The sequence below is a fragment of the Takifugu rubripes genome, chromosome 7 (assembly GCF_901000725.2).
Source record: "Takifugu rubripes chromosome 7, fTakRub1.2, whole genome shotgun sequence".
NCBI lineage: Eukaryota > Metazoa > Chordata > Actinopteri > Tetraodontiformes > Tetraodontidae > Takifugu > Takifugu rubripes.
The window spans coordinates 5,135,667-5,155,504 of NC_042291.1; the positions used below are offsets into that span (position 1 = coordinate 5,135,667).

Here is a 19,838-nt window from a genome sequence, read left to right on the forward strand (position 1 = left end):
AGCGAAAGGAATAACCAACTGGGATCTCTCTCTAAGTACCTGCAGCGCAGAGTCCCGTGCTCTTAGAGTGCTTTTATTGTCCTAGTTAGATTTGTGTCCGTGTTGAAGTGTGTGACTTTGCATCAGAGTAACTAGAGTATTTTATCTGAAACGTGAGGGATATTAAAGTTTAACGTCTTCGGTTCCATCTAGTGTCCATCTGTCCACACTACAACAGCCTTGACTGGCCAATATGATGCATGTGATTTATTATTATTATTATTATTATTGTTATTATTGTTATTATTATTATTATTATTATTATTATTATTATTATTATTATTATTATCTTTTTTTAAGGTTTGGAAGTCCATGATGCACTTTCCTAACCGGTTTAAATTGCTGTGGTGAGCGGGGACTTGACACTCATATAAAATAGAGAAACACACAATATAGTATTGAAGACCAGAACCAAAAACAAATGAATTGGCACGTGGTTAAATATTACCCGAATTCATCGAACGGGATTTAATAAATGATAAAAATGGTTCCTGACACCTATAGTTTTTAAATCGTTACTGCTAAATGACCGACAGAGGACGCTGCATCACTGAGTGGAGCAACCCTAAGATGGTTCAGCATTTTAATGCTGATTTTAGTCCCAATTGTGACATAATTATTCTTCCTGTATGAAATACGGTCTTCTTAATATTTTCAGGATGATGTCTGAACTGGATCAAATATGGCCAAATTTGGATCCTGGATTTATGCGACTGAAATGTGTTCAAATTGCAATGATTTTTTTCAATAAAGGAGTAAAAAATGGAATGAATGTACAGTGAACGAACAGTGCAACACAATTTTAAAACGATAAAATTGTAAAATTGTATCTCTCTTAAACAATAAACGGTACAAATCAATACATGAAATATGACAGTACCGGTATTCATATTTGCAACCTACAGCGTCAGGAGGGAAATCTCCCATTAGTAGGTTTTCAGAATTTCTGATTCCCCCTGAACACATCTGCCTCATACGCATGCGCGAACCGTGTCAACCGGAAGCAACGCGGTTGTTTTGGGACTTGCCTGTAAAGCGTTAGTGGTATTTAAAGGCAGCAGCAAAAACTTTATTTTACCAGGAACTTGTGGAATTAGTAATTCTCACTGAGATTACATTTAATATGAGTTGATGAATTTGTTTGTGTTCCGAGTGAAAGGTGACTATTCTCTTAATACACGATAGTGCTGGGTGATTAGCTTGTTGCTGGCTAACCGTGAGCTGGCAACTGTCAACAAGTTGTGTAGAAGATGGACAGCGCGGCTCTGGAGCTCGACGCCGTGAAATTCGCCAAAACCGCGGTCACGTATGACCAAAATGGCAAATATAATGAGGCAGTATTTTATTATAAGGTAAATTGATATTTTAAGCATCGCAATTTGTACAGGACTGCTGCGCCTGTGACCGCGGGACGGAAGTGACTAACCTGGATATTTACAGCCGGTGTACAAGTTCTGGTTTAGAACGTAAACCTTGGGTTTTGACACTAGATTCTAGTTCACATGTGGTTTATCTCTCTTGCATTGTGTCAGGAGGCAGCTCAGGCCCTGATCTATGCTGGCATGGCAGGGTCCCAACTGGACGGGATCCAGGAGAAGGTGAATGAGTACTTGGATCGTGTTCAAGCCCTTCACAATGCTGGTAAATTCAACCATCAACTATGGGGCCAGTTTCAGTACGTTGGGATTCATTTGCACAGAGGCTACATCACAAACCAGTTTGATTAAATGTTAAAAGTGCTCGGGACAAATTTGTCACATGTCTGACCAGTTTGTTCCATGACAGTTCCCTCTGTGGGATGTTTGTGTGGGTGTGGGTGACCACAGAGTCTGTAGGTGTGTTGGTGCTTGATTGCCTCAACGCTTCCATGATGCTTTGGCTGAGAATGAAACCAAAAGTGCCGCTCTTGTGTTATTCAAAGCAGCACACACATGATTTGAGATTTCTAAACAGATCCTGTGAGCATCAGAAATTACTACAGTCGATATTTAACTGTGGCGTCATGCGTCCACATGTAGATGTACAGATTCAGGCATGTATATAACTGCTCTGCTGTGTTTGTGGTTTTCCTTCAGTCACACTCCAGGCCCAGAAGAGTGACCCGCTGAAATCACGGCAGCAGGTGGACCTGGAGCGAGCTCACTTCCTGGTGACACAGGCCTTCGATGAAGATGAGAAAGGAAATGATGATGAAGCCATTGAACTTTACACTCAGGCTGTGGAGCTATGCATTAACACTGTATGTCTCTCACCTACGTTTGCCAGCTTTTTATCCCTAAAACATCATTTTCTTAGGCAACAGTCTAATATAAAGCAATGTAGGCAATATTTGAGCTAAGATGCTAAAAGGTAGGCAGAAGTTACAGCTCCATGTAGATTTCATTTATTGTTTTGATCCTGTTTTATGTTCTGTGTTTGCAACAGTCCAACGAGACATTGGACCAGATGCTGCAGACTAAACTGAAGCAGCTCGCTCGTCAGGCTTTAGACAGGTAGACGCTCCTGAGTAAATCCAGAGCAGTAATGCTTACAAAAATGAAGTCATGTTTCACTCTGGACTTTTCACCCTCAGTGTATATCAGAATCTGGTCTGCTCTGTTCTGACAGGGCCGAGGGTCTCAAACAGTCCCAGTCCAGATCTGCTGCAGCTCAGAGTTCTGACAAATCGGGCTGTTCTGGAACCAAATCCAGCACTGCAGGTAGTTCTGGGGGACCTGTCCGACAGTTTTTGCCCCTCGGACCGGACTTCACCCTCAGTGACCGTTCACAACCTCAGCCAGTCCGAGCAGTACAGTCCAGCGAGCCTCAAGGTCAGCGATACACTGCAGAGGAGATCGAGGTGCTCAGGTGAGACCTGGAACCTCCTTATTACAACTTCCTGGTCAAAGTCCTGGAAATCAGACCACTTTTTGTTGGTAACATAAGGAAAATTGTGTTGTCCAAACATGACGTAGCTACTAAAATGTAAATCTCAACACCAAAACCAGAAATCAAGACATCTCTGTTCCCTCCTGATTCTGACACATGCTCTTATGGATCATCAGGAGTACATCTACAATCAACAGCATCGCCTACGTGCCCTTCATGAGCGTGGACCTGAGGGAGCGATTTGCTTTTCCTGTGCCTTTCTCGTGAGTTTGTTCATTTGTCTCTTTACATAAGGGCAGGGTGGGATATTTGTCTTGTTTTTAGTTGTTTAATAATTACAAAAAAAGAGCTAAACTGCAGGTCTCAGCTCGCATTTATTAAAACTATAGAAGATTTAATATTAAGCACAGTGTTGGGATCTATGTTAAATGGTTCCATATTGAGGAAGCTAATCAATACGTTTTCTTTTCAAGATATAAGAGACACTGTTTTGCTGTTATGTCATCAGGGACAAGTCAGGGAAGTTGGCTCTGTCACCCAAGCAGAAAGCCATCTTCTCCCGCTGGGTCAGACCAGATGAGATCTGCCATAATCCCACCATGATCATGTCAGTGTCCAGTTTCAGCATCAAACAGGTCAGATTAGCAGCAGCACATGTTTATATCTGCTTTGAAGCAGCAGCTCCAGTCTCTATCTCCACACTGGATTTTCTTTAAGTTTTACATTTGAAAGAAACTTGCAGCTTCAGCTGTAACATTACCTAGAACTTAATATAACTAATAGATTTACTGTGCTGTTCTTTGGTCCAGACGGTAGTTTCTGACTGTTCCTTTGTGGCCTCGTTAGCCATCAGTGCGGCCTATGAGAGGCGCTACAACAAGAAGCTCATTACCAGGTACCGCTTTTGTTGTTTGGTGGGGTTGCCCCTCATGCAAATGGTGGTTTAAAGAGAAGAGCTGACGTTTGTGTGTGTTTGCCAGCATCATCTACCCTCAAAACAGACGAGGACAACCAGAATATAACCCCTGTGGGAAGTACATGGTCAAACTTCACATCAATGGAGTTCCCAGGAAGGTGATAAAATAACAAGTTTCTGATTTAAAAATGTACTGAATTACAGTCTGTATTACAGTTGGGCATTTTTTAATAGATAATTGTGAATTAGATGTTGGAGGCTGTTGAATTCATATAAATATATTAATTCTAGACTTCTGTGTGTGAAGAGTTTCAGTTTTTGGTAGTTTGTCTTAATCTTTCACCACGGCCGACCTGTCTGTGACCCCGGCAGGTGATTATAGACGACTACCTGCCTGTTGATCACAACGGAGAGCTGCTGTGTTCCTACTCCAGCAATCGAAACGAGCTGTGGGTCTCCCTCATAGAGAAGGCCTACATGAAGGTGATGGGTGGCTATGACTTCCCAGGATCCAACTCAGTGAGTAGACACAAGAAATCAGGAGAACTTTGGTTCCAATAAGACGTCAGGATGGAAATTCCTTTCAATAAGGTTTTAGCGGGAGGGAACCTGAAAACACAGGTTGTGGTAAATGTTTGTCTTTAACAGAACATTGATCTGCACGCACTCACTGGCTGGATCCCTGAACGCATCGCCATGCACTCAGACAATCATTCCTTCAGTAAGGACGACGCGTTCCGAATGCTCTTCCAGAGGTGAGACACACACACACTTATCACTCAGGATTTTTTGCCTCATTTTATATACTTTTTTTCTTTCACTTTAAATCTGTTGCCAGGTTTCACAGGGGTGACGTCCTAATCACCACGGCGACAGGTGTGATGACAGAGGAGGAGGGGGAGAGATGGGGTTTAGTGCCAACACATGCTTATGCTGTTCTTGACATCAGAGATTACAAAGTTAGTTTGTGGAATTCTAAAAACTGTCCTCATTTGCATGGTGCCTAAGATCAGCTGTGTGTTTTTCTTGTAGGGGATGCGTTTCTTGCAGCTGAAGAACCCCTGGAGCCACCTGCGATGGAAGGGTCGTTACTGTGAACGTGACGAGAAGAACTGGACACCTGAACTCCTCAAATACCTCAACTTTGACCCCAAGACAGCGCAGAAGTTCGATAATGGTATTTGTTTTGTCTTTGGACCATGTCATCCCTTTCAGGGTGACTGGGAGGGAGCTGGAGCCGGTCCCAGCTGCATGTGGGTGAAGGCAGGGTACACAGCCAGCTCATCGCAGTACGATCCTTCGCAGCATACATTCACTCAAACAGCCACAGAGGAAAAGAATAAACACAGCATGTCTCGTATTCAGGGTTTTAACCACTATTGGGTAAAATCTGTTCTTTAGTCGGTTTGTCTTTGCTTTTATGCTTCTGTACGTCTACCTGACGGCAGCAGCTCAAACCGATTGTGGCCAGGATGGGAGGAGTCTCTGGTAATGTTCTGAGCCCTATTGGGGCACTGGGAGCCGTGCAGTTCCTCCAGTGTGGGAAGAGTACAGCCAATGATTTTTTGTTTCAGCTGTGTTGACCCCCTGGAGGGCATTCTTTTGGGCTGCTGTTGAACCAAATGCAAATACGGTATGTTAACATGTTCTCAATAGAGCAGTGGTAAAAGGAAACCAATAGTCTATGTGATGGTATTTTTCCTGAGCACTCTCAGGAAGTAAAGTCTCTGCTGGGCCTTTTTCAGCAGCTCAGACATGTGCTCCAGGTCTGGTGAGCACTGCCTCTCCACAGTCACTGTATTAGCACACCAGTTGTAGGTGATGAATGGACAAAGTCCTCCTCCTCTGCTCTTAGCAGGGTCTTAGGTCCTGCCAGCCAGCTGGCCTATCCATGTGTAGCGGTCTCTCATGGTGTTGTTTGTAGCCTTAGTTCATCCATCTTATTCATGAGGGATCTGGTGTTGGTCAGAAGGAGGCTGGGAAGTGGCAGCATCTGTGGCCTTGCTGTTGTTTTCCCAGAGGAATGTGAGCACATATGCACAAAGCCACAAACACAGGGAAAGGAAGGACACTGAGCTGCTGCCATCCCTCTGAGAGCAATTGTGTGTATGGCACCTGCCCCAATGACTGGAACACCATGTCTTGTCCAGACCTGGTCTTGAACTGGGAACCCTTCACTCCTCAGCCCAGTAATCAAGAGACTGAGCTATTGCTGCTCTGCTCTTTAATTTGGTATCACACTGAAATAGCAGCAAAGTAAAGCCTCAGCCCAGAGCCACACAGTGCTGCAGTTCTTCAGTTACATGAAGACATCAGCTTAGTGATGTGACCTTTTTGACCCCAATTTGAAAACCAGCACTTTTATCCCTGATGCTGCCGGAGAATCAGCAGTTCGGTGCCGATGCTTTATGAGCTGTGCTGTTTATCATGTGTTAATTGTTGTGTGAGTAGCTTTAATGCTGATGTTATGGACATTCTTCTCCAGGAGTTTTCTGGATCGCGTGGGAGGACCTCTGTCAGTACTATGATGTCATCTACCTAAGCTGGAACCCTGCTCTCTTCCGGGAGTCTTCCTGTATTCACAGGTGTGTTGACTGGCCAAACTGGTTTATTCAACAATGGTAACAGTCTAAATTGGATGAGACTGTTGACTTTGTGACTCTGTCTGGTCTGCAGTAGTTGGGATGGGAAGCAGGGGCCCGTGAAGGACGTCTACAGCCTGGCCAACAATCCCCAGTACAAACTGGAAGTCCAGTGTCCAACAGGGGGCGCTGCAGTGTGGGTACTGCTGACTAGACACATCACTGACAAGGTTGGTGCTGATCCATGCTGACCTGTGGTGCTGGGAAGATTCGCTCCTGTGTAACAGCTGATTTCTGTTGCTCCAGGATGATTTTGCACAAAACAGAGAGTTTATCACCCTTGTTGTTTATAAGACAGATGGAAAGAAAGTTTACTACCCAGGTAAGACTGGGATGGCTCCATGACAACGCCCAAGCTGCTCTGAAATTCTAATAACAAACTCCAGTGTAACACTCAAGTCTTGTTGGTTCTTTATCAGCTGACCCCCCTCCGTACATCGACGGTATCCGCATCAACAGTCCACATTACCTGACAAAGATAAGGCTGACTGGAGCGGGTACACACACCTTCACACTGGTGGTGTCCCAGTATGAGAAACAGAACACCATCAACTACACACTGCGGGTAAGAACTGGTATGTTCTATCCTGTCTGAGAGAAAACTGGGTAACCATTTTTTATATTTAGCTGCGGCCCGCTCGCCCTCGATTGGTTTTCTGTCACTCTACCTGATAGTTCCGGCCTCACTCTGCATGCTTCTGGCCCGTTTTAGAATTGCTGTCGATATTTTTCTTGATTTTAAGGTTTTAAATGGGTCAGCAGCTCCACAGCTATCAGAATCGACCACTTCTGTCTGGACCCTGAGATTCAGAATCAGCCTGTTCTAAATGCTGTCAGGACCTTTGTGGTCAGGCTGAGCATTGTGAGTGGGCTTCTGGATGCAACTAAAACAATAATCCAGTTGACATCTTGGCCTTTCCTCCAGTTTTCTGGTGTATTTATTAAATGTATTACATCTTATGCATTGTTACTTTGGCCACCGGTTGTTTTCGAATGCCCTGTCAGAGTTTTATTTACCTCAACAGGTGTACTCTGGGTGCAAATTCACCTTCTCCAAGATCCCAAATCCTTTCAGCCACAATAAGCGGGTATGTTTCACACCTCAGGATACAAAAGTGACATCAGTGGAGGGTTTAATCTGCCCATCTCTGTGTGCATCTGCAGGTTAATGGCCAGTGGAAGGGGCTCAGTGCTGGGGGCTGTGGAAACTACAAGGACTCTTACAAACACAACCCCATCTATCAGATGAACCTGGAACGTCCAGGACCGCTGCTCATCGAACTCCGCGGGTCCAGGTCAGAGCGCCTCCTGTAACCAGTCACCAGATTGTGAGCATCAGCTTGCAATACTCCAGCAGCTTGTTTCCTGTGTTGTGCAGACAGTACAGCGTTGGTTTTGAGATGGTGACGGTCTCCACTGTGGGGGACCCGGGTTCCGCTGCCTTCCAAAAGAAGAACAGTGGCGATTACAGGTGCAACCAGAACACGTGTTGATCATTTCAGTACTTCCAGTAAAATAGCACAAACAGTAATTCTACAGTTTACTACAGGAGAAGCTTATTTTTTGTGTGTTCTTCTGACTTTGTGGATTTTCCTCTTCACAGATGTGGCTTCTGTTACATGGAGGTGGAACACGTCCCAGCAGGCATCTACAACATCACCCCCACCACCTTCCTGCCCAAACAGGAAGGACCCTTTTTCTTGGATTTTGCCAGCACCTCACCTCTCAAGGTCTCCCAGCTCCAATGAAGATGGGCGGAGTCTCAGCAGAGGTATTATGGGATGTCCCTGAGGCTGAAGTTTGGATCTGCTCCAACTGACAAAGTGTTCAGCATGGAGGAATCGGTCATCAGTGAGGATTTAGGAAGAAGAAATTCCATCTGGAATAAAAGCCGACAACTTTGGGGCATTTTCACCGAGCTCTTTGTTTTTGCCATATTGATACAGTTGTTATCAGAACAGACACGCACACAAGCACAAGACAGGAGGAGCTGGAACAATGTTGTTTTCATTTGCTTCAGTGTCTCTTTAAATATTAGCCAATCAAATTATGTATAAAACAGATTCATGTGAGTGAGTTCCTGGAAAACCACTCCAGAGCTGAGATGTTTGAAAGTGATATTTTTGGGCACGTGAAGATGGTTTCATTCTCAGGAGTAGAACAGCAAGTCAGTGGAAGAATGATGTCACTTCCTGTTGTTTTGTTTCCCTGAGAGAGTGTGTGTTTGGTTGAGTCCTCTGAAGGTACAAATGTAAATGTGTTGCCAAGAAATGTTCTATTATTGATGTGTACATTTCCCATTAGTTTGTCACCAAACAGCAATATTTTTTAAATATTTTGTTTCTGATTCTGGAGGAAAGATTTAAATTTCATCTCTTCTTCCACATCTCCTCTGACACACTTCAGTTTTGAAATTTGGACAAATAAAAAGTAAAACTGAAGATGTTCTAAACAAACCAGAGCTGAAGTTGTGAAGCTTAAATCTGTTAAAGTCTGGATGCTTCTCAGTTTTAATTATCAAGCTGTTCAATCCTCAAATGACTCAAAGACAATGATTCACGGTGCAGCTGGAAGTTCAGCATGGTGAAGAATGTAGCTTAAATGACTGATAAATAACTGATTGATCAGCCATAAATCATTGACATGAAGGCCACACTTCAAAGATACACATGAAAACTGCAGCTTGTTGTGTGACAGTTGATGGAATGTTAGCAGAACTTGCACTAAATCATCAGGTTGAAAACCATGGCCAGGCTTTTGTCTGTTCATTTGTTTTGCATTGGGGAATAATGATTTTATAAAAACACTGCATGATTTAAAGACTTTCAATAATCATTTGTATGATTTATTAGAATCTATTAAATACAACTATGAAAATAACTTAAATACACATAAAACATTTTAATGGTTGAAGTATAACTTTAATTATAGAAAAACACATCACAACCATTCTTTTCCCTTGAACAATTTATTCACTAACAAAAGCTTTTTGGTAGCAAGGACAAATGTTAACATTATTAAAAGTCTATAGGCTATGGAAGCTCAGTTATCAGGACATGGAGCCTTTTTCATGCATCATGCTCAACATCTCAACCAGCAGCGGACGTTGACAGTGTTTCCCTCTCTTCTTACTGGTGTGAGTTTGGTGCCTGAGTCTGTCTTCACTGCACTTGGGACTCGATTTTAATGACAGAAATACTTTACAGTTCGCTCACAAACAGTTTTCAGTGTTGGGACTTTGAAGAGAATGCACGACGCTGAAGTTGGTTTTCGATTCGTAACTTCCTATTAGACAGTGAGACAATGCTAAGCGAAGGATTCTCCTTAAATTGTCCGGTGTTTTGTACCTCTTACCCCTGTGATTTTAGGTACCACATTATCTTGACACTGACAACCACTATTAGGTTCGTGTTCCTTTGGCATTTTCACAAATAATAAATGTTTTACAAATCTAATAGCGGGTGTCAGACAAAGTAAATGTCCGACCCAAAATGATTAATGCGGTTAGGCAATACAACACTTCGTTAGAAGCAAGAAAGCCAGGAGACACTCGAATTCCACTTGCTCTGTGTATAAGAAGGATTACGGTAAATGTCATAGAGCGATAGAAGCGGCTTTCTCTTGAATTTATTTCGTTCAGTAATTGTGAAACTCTTCATGGTAAATTAATCGGGACGATTAATATGTTTACCAAAGTGAAAAAAGACTTTCTTAACAAGCAATTTTGGGAACGATGAAAACATGTTGGTAACATTCATATCTAATATTTTGGGGAAATTCCCAATTATCACTCAATGATTCCACTTCAGACTGATATTACTTCATCACAAGTTCCGCGGTACTGAATTTCAGAAAATTCTGATGCGGAATTTTAAAAAAAGCTTCTTCAAAAATGATTCCATACATATAAAAGATAGAAAAATCCCGGACAACCGGATAAAAAAGTCCCCCAGTTATGTCTCTTAACTGCCGAATAGGAAGCTACGAATCAAAAGCTAACCTCAGCGTTTTCGGCCAGATTTCTAACTCTGATAACTTTGTTTGTGAGCTAAAAGCGAAAGTATTTCTTTGTTAGAAAAGCCGAGCCCGAAATATGCTTTCACCAGCACAACAATTCGTAAAAACACTGGTGGGTATCGTCTCAAAATGTCGACTTTTTTCTCTCGAAGTGCAGAAAAAAAAAAAAAAATCTACCTTACTTTTTTCTCATGGGTGAGCCTAATTGTCTTCGGTAGCTTCATCATTCATATTGGTCTTGTTAGATTCCGAAATTTTGCACGTTTCCTTTTGCACCATGAAGGCAGTTCTGTCCTCAGTAAAGCACCTCAACTGTGGGCTTGTTAGTGTACGTCACTAAAATTAGTCCGGGGCATTTCGACGACGAAATACAAGTTCCGCTTTAACACATGCAGCTCGTTAGTCCCAGTCAATAAACTCCTACATTACCCATAGACCTACATATTCACACACACGCACGCGAACACACTAAACACAATGCGACATAAACATATTTTATTTTGCTCTAAATGTGAAAAACAGAGACATGAGCTGCTGACATTTACTTTAACAGGTAAATGAAAGAAGGGTGGCTTCACATTCCACAATTAAAGTGTAACACATGGAAATACAAAAATACACATCTAACACAACACAGCAAAGATGAAGGGTTTACACTTTCACCCAGAAATGTGACTATAAATCTATGCTAAACACATTTGTTCACAACAATAATTCATCTCATCCAGTTTCTGCTGCATGTGTGAGGACAAGACATCAACAAAGAGCTTCTTTCCCCACTAATTTGGCACCTGACGAGGGCAGAAAAGTGGTTGTGTTTAGGAAACATCCTCAGTGTTTCAAGCATTCAACGGAAAACTAGTTCATCAAATCCACCAGGACAATTTTCAATTTTGAAAGAAACTGCTGAAGATTCCAGAGCCGATTCCAGCTCCCCCCCAGAGGGACACCAGGACCAGCTGAACATGCTGAATCAGGATTAATGAGAAAACATCAAGCAAACAAAGAAATTCAAGTCTGTTATCTGTTGACTGTGGAGCTGAAACATCGTAATTGTCTTATCAAATACACGGGTTTATTAATGTCTTCTGTTTTTAAATTCTTTGCATGTTACATTGTTGCCAAGTGCAGTTTCACAGTAATAGAGTCTTTGATAACAGAAAACACAAGGATAACTTGGACAGCACGTCGGTTTACGGGGTAATTGCTCTGAGAGGAATCCAGTTTCCAACAGTTTTGAGGTGTAGAGCTCCAAATGTGCAATGTGGTTATACTGATACTGCAGCTCTGACTGCCAGAGTCTCTCTGTGACCAATGCAGTCATTTAACCAGAACCACCGTCTGGCCCACATCTGCCTTCTGAGAGCAACTGTTGGTACGAGGCCGCCGCAGGTTCAGAAAGCTGAAGTGTGCTTCCAGGCTCAAGCTCTTCTTGGGGATGAAGGTAGACCTGCTGCCATTGTTGTTGGTAGGTGGAGCGTTGTCCAGGTCCTCCTCTGCACCCTCAGCCCGGTCGCCTGCAGCAGGGAGCGAGATGATTGGTTAAACCCTTTCAATGTCTGCCACAGCTGACAGTCAGGTCACCACATCCCAAAGGATGAAACCATAATGGTAACTGGTAACGTAATGGGGTTGTCATGGCTACAACAGCAGCCAAAAAAACAGACGATATTAAGCGGTTGTCCTTGGAGATATCTGTGGTGAGATGCTCTCATGAGAGCCACAGATGAAGGAAGGAGACGGAATTCTTATCCTCCTGACATTGAATGAAAACAAAATCTATTACAAAAAGGGGTGTTGTTGAGAGAAGGCCAAGGAAATTCAGTTTTGGAAGATCCTGGAAATATTTTAAAAAGATAAAGAAAAATATGGACTAATTTTTCCTATTCTCAACATGACACAGGTTTTAAGTGATATTTCAAATAAAATATTAGACAGTAAATATCAGAAATTGTAAGAATTAAAAGTTTTGTTTGAATACCGGTACATGAATTGAAACATTCTTTCCCTGGAATATTCCATTTTCTCTACATGGACACGTACCTCTCTCAAGGTCGCATTCTGGTGACGATGCTCCACTGCATTCACTGCGAGGCCCGAGCACCGGCGAGATGAGCCCAAAGTCTGACAGCGACACGGTGCTGGGCAGGTCCAGGCTGCAGGGCCTGGACTGAGGAGACAGGGTGGAGGGGGAGGAAGAGGGTGTTGGGGAGGAGGAGGGGGAGGAGGAGGAGGAACTGGTGAAATGGCAGGGCGACAGGAGCTCCTGGGGGCTGCTGGGAGATGAACCCAGGCTGCAGATGGAGCGGGTTTCGGAATCCTCTTCGGACATGATGCTGCTGCCACCACAAGCTTCATCATTCAAGTTCACCGACATCACTGAGGAGAATTAAACACATGACACTTTAACACCGTGTGTGTGTGTGTCTCTGTGTGTGTGTGGCAGCATCTGCAGGCAGCAGATGAGTGCCTGAATGCAACAGCAGGCAGTTCTGACTTTTATTGCTAATAGTAAAAATGTGAGCAGACAAAAGGACAAGTGTCCTGAACTCACTGGACATTTCATCTGTCTCCATCTTAAAGCTGCTGATTTCATCTCCAGAAATGCAGTCCCCCTCGGCGCCCACGCCACGCTCCCGCGGGCCTACGGTGGAGTTTCGACGTCGCTCGTGAATCTCATCGGAGATGATCTCCAGGTTCCTGAGAGCCGTTTTATAGTCTCCTTTAGCCTGGGACAGTTTGGCCTGATGTTCATCCACATTCTTCTTCAGGTTCTACAATGTTGATTAAAAACCAGGGAGTTGATGCTTCACTGAGGTCAGAACGGTCAGAAGAGGCGAGCGGCTGTGACATTACCTCCAGCTGCAGGTAGTACTTGGCCTTCATCTCAAAGTAGGGTCTGCATAGAAGGAGCAGCACATCAGGAGAGCGAGAGCAGAGAGGAAGTGATTAGATCACAGGGAAGAAAAGACCAGAGCAACCCAGAAAAGGAGCAGCGCCCACACCATCACCATGGCAACAGGGAGCAGAGAGGTGAGAGGTTTGTGAGCAGCTTAACACCCTGCTGAGATGATGCAGCAGCAGCAGTTCCCTCAAACCTTTAATGATGTATGAAGTCAACAGTTTAGTGTCTAAGGCATCACCGCAACTAGAGCTGAGAGCTGATTATTCCCGCTGCCGTGGCAACAGTCCCGCTCAGCAATGATGCAAACCATCCTATGATCGTCACACTTCTCAATAAAGGTTAATTCCTCGGTTTCAGTTTCAGATGTTCCCAACACGCGTTCCAGGTGGTCACCCCCCAGAGAGAAGAACGTTCAGCAAATACAGAAGAGAAACCTGCTGGGAATCAAAAAGGGAACTTGGATGTGCGGCTGGTAAACCATCTCATACGATAGGACTTTCCTGAGACGGTCGACCTTATTCTGGAAGAATTCATTTCAAATATAGTAAATGAATCCGCATTGTGCAGGTGAACCACGCCACAGTGACCTCACTTGGACTTGTTGATGGTGCGTTTCAGTTTCTTCTCCAGCTGCTTCATGCTGCCAATCGCTGCCGTGTATTTGGCTGCCGTCTCCTTGTGCAGCACTTCGCTCCTCGTTTTACCGTGTTCCGCCTCCATCACCTGAACCAGATGATACCTAGTCACCATCAGCAGCGGTCCCTCACACAATGCCCCCCCCCCCCGACCCCCCTGCTCACCCTCTGGGTGGCGTGGTTCAGCATCTCCTGCCAGGCTGAATCAAACTGCCGGTTGTCCTCCTCCAGAAGTCTCTGCTCAGCCAACGAGATGGTCTCCTTGGCTGCTCGCAGCACCTCTGTGGCTTTCTGGAAGTCCTGCGTGGCCTTCTGTGCCTCCAGCTGGGCCTGAACGCAACAGGACCGATAACCATTAATCAATCAGCGATTGTCACACTGGGCTTGATGCATTTCAAGCAGCACAGAGCTGCTGTGACAACTGTGACGGACAGACACAATGAATCTGCAGAAGCCCTGAGGTCAGACAACAGCACGACGTCACATGAACAAACACTCAGCCGTCGAGGGCTCAATCAGCTCCAGAGGAAATCAGTGTGACAGACTCGTTACCTTCCCAAAGCCCTCAACTCACACACGTGTTTGTGTGACTTCCTGTTTAGAGCTCACAAACACTGTGTCTTCTGATCTTCGCAGGATGAGCGCTGAAGGTGTCAGTGGGAGCAGAGAGCTCTGAACCTCATTTACTCCTTTTGCTTTATCATGGATCACTGGTGTTTCGTGATTGAACGTTGTATTTATAGCAGCAGCGCCAGGCCTGCAGACTGAGAGGCCACGTGCTCGCTGTAACTTCATTATTGATGCTCCTCCACATGCCGATGCAGCCAGACGCCAACAACCGCCGCCTTGTTGGCGTCATGTGCTCCTCTCTGTGTTGAAGGTGCTTTAGCTTCTCCTGTGCTCAACAATCCCAACAGAGCCACTCGGTCAACAATGTTTTTTCTCGGTCGACTTCTGTAACTCACTTTTTTCACAAGTGTAAAAAAAAAAAAAACGCTGCCTCTTTTATATTTAATGCTGAATCATCACGGATGGATCCTGTCCTGCCTCGTCGCTGCTGGTTTTGCGTCTTTATTTCTTTTTACCCCTGAAGCAGATGGAATGAAGTGGAGCTCTGAGAAGTGCGAGTGGTTCAGGCTTCAGGCAGCATCACGCAGATGCTGATGTGAACATTCTGCTCCAATAACGCAACATAATACAAGAAACAACCTTTCCCGTCCTCTTCTACTCAACGACAGAAAGCTGAATTACCCTGCATATGACTAAACTCAAGATTTATCCTTGACTTTAGTATCAATTTTTAAAATAAATCAACCAGATAATAAACAGCCACCAGGATTAAAGGAAAAGGTGACACATGATTCAGACTGTTCCCTCTAATGAAAAGGTTCCCCGTCTACAATCACTACCCACATCCACATGCTGCATCCCAGCAATCAGAATAAACCTGGTTCTTCAACAATTATTCTGCTGGTGAGGTCACAATTATTCTGTCCCACCACCATCCGCTACTACATATGTTGCCATGGCAACGCTAACCTTTTTGCCTCATTGCTGTCTTCACCCTGTTTCATATCAAAGGAGGGATGAAAGTACAGAAAGTACAAAACTAAGAGAGGAAAAGAGAGGAAGACCAGCAGGGGAGAAGGATGAAGGATAAAGAGGACAGCGGGCAGCAGGAACAGTGCGAAATAGATAAAGATGAAGAGAAGAAATGAAAAGCTAAAAACAAGCCTGCTGAGATTTTCCTCTAAAAACAAATGAAATAACAGCCAGATAAAACACCAGACATGAGGTGACCTCTAAAAAAGGTCAAACTGAACCAACAAGCGCAGACACAGCGATAACAGAAGACGCCTGCAGACCCCTGTGACCTTCCATCATCACTCGGGGGTCGTCTCAACATACACAGACGTTCACAAGAGCGACCTGGGAAGAGATCGGTCACCTAGTTGAGTTCTACCAAGTTTGCTGATGTTGGATCTCACCAATACGAAAATCATCTTGGCTTCTATGGCTTCTGTTTAGAAGATCCACTTCCCGTGAGGCAGAACTAATTATTTTCATTCCAACAGTTTGGGGGTGACAGGAAAGTCTGGAGGACCCTCTGAAGGAGCTGAAGGACCAGAGGACAATAACAGGATGACGGTCCAGGTGAGCCCGCAGGTACCAGAAACTAGAGAAGATCACATGCTCCACATCCTCTTCTGACTTCCTCCTATAAACATAGCTATTTTCTTTTTATTAGAGCATGACCACCATGAGGTTCCCATTTGTATCTGCCTTTTTTGTTCATGGCTGTGAACTTTTATAGAAACAATCACTAATATTCATCTCTTCAGCTCATCTGGATCAAAATAACCAACACTAAAGAAGCCTTACAACTAGTTAACAAAGACAAGTTTTTAAACTTAAAAAGTAGAGTAAAGCTGCTTTGGCATTTATGGCAACACATGATTCATATTTGCTTAAAACATTTACATACTTAGAATTCATGACCTCAGCAGCTGTGATGTCTCAGGCTACACACGCACAAGTGAGCTCTACAAAAGACACCATCTGAATCAAAGTGACCTGATTTGGCCAATTTGACATGAAATTCATTAACCAGCATCCAAGGTTTCTGTAAAAGTCTTTATTCAGACTCTGATTTGTCCCTGATTAACCCAGAAACAGATGGTCATGAAATATTCGAGGGAACAGAACCTCAAACGTGTCCAAACAAGAGGAGACTTGACCAACAGCACAATTAATGTTGGTCAGGGTCAGATTAAAGAGGAAAACAGCACCAACTAACCCCCCCCCACACACACACACACACACACGTACACAGCTGGGGTCAGGCTCTAGAGGGAAGTGAGGCTCTGAAATGTGTAAACTTCCTCCTGAAGTTTCAGAAATGTCTTCATTTCTGCGGTTTTCTCATCAGCTTCAGAAAAATTCTGACACTTCTGTCACTTGCACTTTGGAACTCCGGACGAACCCAATTCCTGGTGTTTACACCACAGGTGACTCACCTGTCGGGCCAACCTGCGAGCCTCCCAGTAAGGCTTGGACTCATCCACGGCCTTCCCAATCTTCTTCACCAGTTCATCCAGCTTCACGGTGGCCTCGACCAGAACAGAGCGGAACTTCTGTCTCGCTTCCTGAAAGATTCAAACTAATTTCAGCTTCATGCGGAACATTTTGGGATTTGAGAATTTGTTTGTTAAACTTTGCTTCCAGAACTGTGAGATTAAATTGATCAAAATCTGAAATTAATAGCAAAGAACAACATATTGTAGTATATTCTGGATGAGCACATAACGCCCACCAACACCAGAACAGAGACCTTTTTCTGTGTCTAACAATATCAGAACAATGAGGACTCAGTCAGACTGCATGACTTCATCAATAAAAATAATCTTTGACCCCACAGGGGCAGCGGGACCAAGTCTGGATGAAAAGAAACACGAGCTTTGTGATGACTTCAGCTTCTTTATTACAGCCATCAACAAAAATAAAATAAAAAGACAAAAACCTGTTCAACCTCAGCTTTTAGCAGTGCTTGCCAACAGCATGGATCTACCCACCACCAGAGTAGAGGATGGCTTCAGAACCTTATTACCTCTGTGGATATTCAGGGACTTAAACTGATGTGCTCCATTACTCAACACGTAGGAGCAAACAGCGGCTGTTCAATGAGATGATTTAAATAAACAACAGTGTGAGATAAGACTGCGCTGCAGCTGTTCTCTGGCTTGAGGCAGTACTGGCAGAAGCTTCACGCTGCCGTTTTGCCTCTACAGCAGCATTTTTCCTCTGAAGCGAAACAATGACAAAGCTGTAAAAGTGCTGACTTGCAACTTTAAAAAGGAAGACCTCTTGACCTCTGGAACCTTCGGTGACTCTGTTTTTTGAGCTTGAGCATAAACGCCGTCCACTTTAAGCTGACGATCCGCAGCGTGAACGTCACAGTGAAATCCATCACAGCGTTTATAAAAACAAACTCCTGCAACAGTGGACTGTGACGGGCTGCTTTTCCTCTTCTTGCTGCTCCTCCGATGGTTTCCTTAAGGTTCCTCCCACAGTCCACACATGCATTTGGAGGACAGGTAATCTCTAAATCAATTTTAGGAATGTGGGTTACCGTGGTGATATCTTCAGTTTGCCTTTTTTTTTTTTTACAGTCGTCTAAATATCAACTTTTGAAATAATAAAAAACATTCAGCTGCTGAATGTGGATGACGACCAGAGTTCAGGTGTCTCCTGTCACCACGTTTGCCTGGTGAAGATGGATCATCCCGCCTTCATTCACTCTACCTGCAGCATACATTCATATATGATTCTCAGCCTGGTGCGAGGACACTTCAGACTTCCACCCCAATAAAGTGCCCCCATGCTGAGCTGCAGCGGAGGTGTCGGGCTTTACTGCCACTCAAAGATCAGTTGTATGAGATAAAGATTATGGACATTCTGAAGGACCATAATCCTGCTGTGGAGCTGTGATTTAATCCATGTTAAAGTCTGATCTTACATCAGTGCAGAGACGCTCATAAAACCACGTATCAATAAACTCCAACACCATTTAAACCCGCTGACTGATCACGGACGCATTGACAGAATGAAAGTTTCAGCCTATAAAACCACTCAGGTGTCATGAAGACCATGTTGCAGGTCAAAGGTCAACCCTGAAAGTGGAGCACCTCTGTAACTGACTGCTGCTTGACTGATTTATAAAAACATTCTATTTTTGACTGGCAAGGCTTGTAGTGATTGATGAGAATGTATCCGCAGAAATAAGACTGTTTCTGCAGAATAAGTATGTTCAAGGCAGACTCACCTCCAGCTCTGTCTCACATCTGTTGATGTCGTCAGTCGATTGGTTGAGTTTTTCGAGCTCACCCTTTGAAAAAGAGAATATATTCAGATCAAGGAGAAAAACTGCAGTCCGGAGCCTTTTAACACGTTTTCCTCATGATCAAATGTACCAACCTGGCAATTTAAATCTGTATCTGTCAATGCAAAATGCAAAACAAACCCAATAATAATTTCTTTAAATAAAAAAAATAAAAAAAACAGCAGATGACTTATCTTTCTCACTGCCAGGTCATTTTGAGATATATACGGGCGTTTCACTTCTTACAATGCTGAGCCTTATATATCTATCTATATAAAGTAACCTATGAACACTGTTAAACAGTTTGAACACTAATGTTGAACAGTTTGTCGCAGGAAAATTTTGATTTTCTGTTCAACATTGAGAAGCTACATGATGCTACAGTTAGCTGGCTAACGTCCCACTGGAATCCGAGCAGGCGGATCGATGAAGCCCGATGATCAATATTATCCATGTTTTGGGTTAGCAACCTCTAACCTGGATCCTGGGATCCACCTCCTCGTCCTCATATTCGGCCTCGTTGTCAGACCTGTGCTCCGTCTCCGAATGCTCCATCCTGGAGAACAAGAGACGATGTCACAGCCAACAAAGAGTCGGTGAGACAGCACACGCGTCCGCTTCAGCCAGTCAACAGCCGTCAGATTCACGGGGGCTTTTGGTGTCTCCCTTGCGTGCAGTCATGAGTTTTAAAAAGACGCTTGTTCACAGATTCTCCTGAAACTCCTCAGGTATGAGCCAGCAGCGGCTCCTCACACTCACGGTGTCCTCCACACTGGCGCTGCAGCTCCAACCTGGGAGGCGGAGCCTGATGTTGTCCGGGAACGCCCCTTTCAACATGTACGGAAGCCAATCGACAATACCACTAATACTAATACTACTAATACTACTACTACTACTACTACTACTAATAATAATAATAATAATAATAATAATAATA

The 19,838-nt window shown here is 43.9% G+C and overlaps 2 protein-coding genes and 1 long non-coding RNA gene across 3 annotated transcripts; 2 read left to right on the top strand and 1 right to left on the bottom strand.

The window, feature by feature from the left end:
* The first annotated feature begins 1,016 nt into the window (after nucleotides 1–1,016).
* On the top strand, nucleotides 1,017–9,213 carry capn7 (calpain 7). Its single transcript, XM_003977659.3, has 21 exons — nucleotides 1,017–1,391; nucleotides 1,572–1,680; nucleotides 2,115–2,278; nucleotides 2,464–2,531; nucleotides 2,647–2,886; nucleotides 3,084–3,170; nucleotides 3,416–3,542; nucleotides 3,717–3,802; nucleotides 3,888–3,981; nucleotides 4,196–4,342; nucleotides 4,472–4,578; nucleotides 4,662–4,782; nucleotides 4,856–5,000; nucleotides 6,309–6,408; nucleotides 6,500–6,635; nucleotides 6,712–6,787; nucleotides 6,885–7,030; nucleotides 7,491–7,553; nucleotides 7,630–7,760; nucleotides 7,844–7,936; nucleotides 8,069–9,213. The coding sequence occupies exons 1-21, from the start codon at nucleotides 1,290–1,292 to the stop codon at nucleotides 8,211–8,213; spliced, it is 2,487 nt and encodes an 828-aa protein (XP_003977708.1). The 5' UTR covers nucleotides 1,017–1,289; the 3' UTR covers nucleotides 8,214–9,213.
* A 1,742-nt stretch (nucleotides 9,214–10,955) lies between these two features.
* sh3bp5b (SH3-domain binding protein 5b (BTK-associated)) lies at nucleotides 10,956–19,709 on the bottom strand. Its single transcript, XM_003977664.3, has 9 exons — nucleotides 19,379–19,709; nucleotides 18,845–18,907; nucleotides 17,040–17,168; nucleotides 14,188–14,352; nucleotides 13,980–14,110; nucleotides 13,339–13,381; nucleotides 13,037–13,256; nucleotides 12,526–12,861; nucleotides 10,956–11,999 (listed from the first exon to the last, which is right to left on the bottom strand). The coding sequence occupies exons 1-9, from the start codon at nucleotides 19,454–19,456 to the stop codon at nucleotides 11,803–11,805; spliced, it is 1,362 nt and encodes a 453-aa protein (XP_003977713.2). The 5' UTR covers nucleotides 19,457–19,709; the 3' UTR covers nucleotides 10,956–11,802.
* LOC115250399 (uncharacterized) lies at nucleotides 15,578–17,073 on the top strand. The gene is made up of 3 exons (XR_003888949.1): nucleotides 15,578–15,973; nucleotides 16,098–16,176; nucleotides 16,952–17,073. It is a non-coding gene; the product is annotated as an uncharacterized lncRNA (long non-coding RNA).
* Nucleotides 19,710–19,838: the final 129 nt, after the last annotated feature.

Coding starts and splice junctions, on each gene's coding strand:
- capn7 (XM_003977659.3), top strand. CDS start 1,290: ATGGACAGCGCGGCTCTGGAGCTCGACGCCGTGAAATTCGCCAAAACC. Junction 3,543..3,716: donor CCAGTTTCAGCATCAAACAG/GTCAGATTAGCA, acceptor TCTTTGGTCCAG/ACGGTAGTTTCTGACTGTTC. Junction 7,554..7,629: donor CTTTCAGCCACAATAAGCGG/GTATGTTTCACA, acceptor GTGCATCTGCAG/GTTAATGGCCAGTGGAAGGG.
- sh3bp5b (XM_003977664.3), bottom strand. CDS start 19,456: ATGGAGCATTCGGAGACGGAGCACAGGTCTGACAACGAGGCCGAATAT. Junction 14,353..17,039: donor CTCGCAGGTTGGCCCGACAG/GTGAGTCACCTG, acceptor TGTTGCGTTCAG/GCCCAGCTGGAGGCACAGAA. Junction 13,382..13,979: donor CGCACCATCAACAAGTCCAA/GTGAGGTCACTG, acceptor CCTTCTATGCAG/ACCCTACTTTGAGATGAAGG.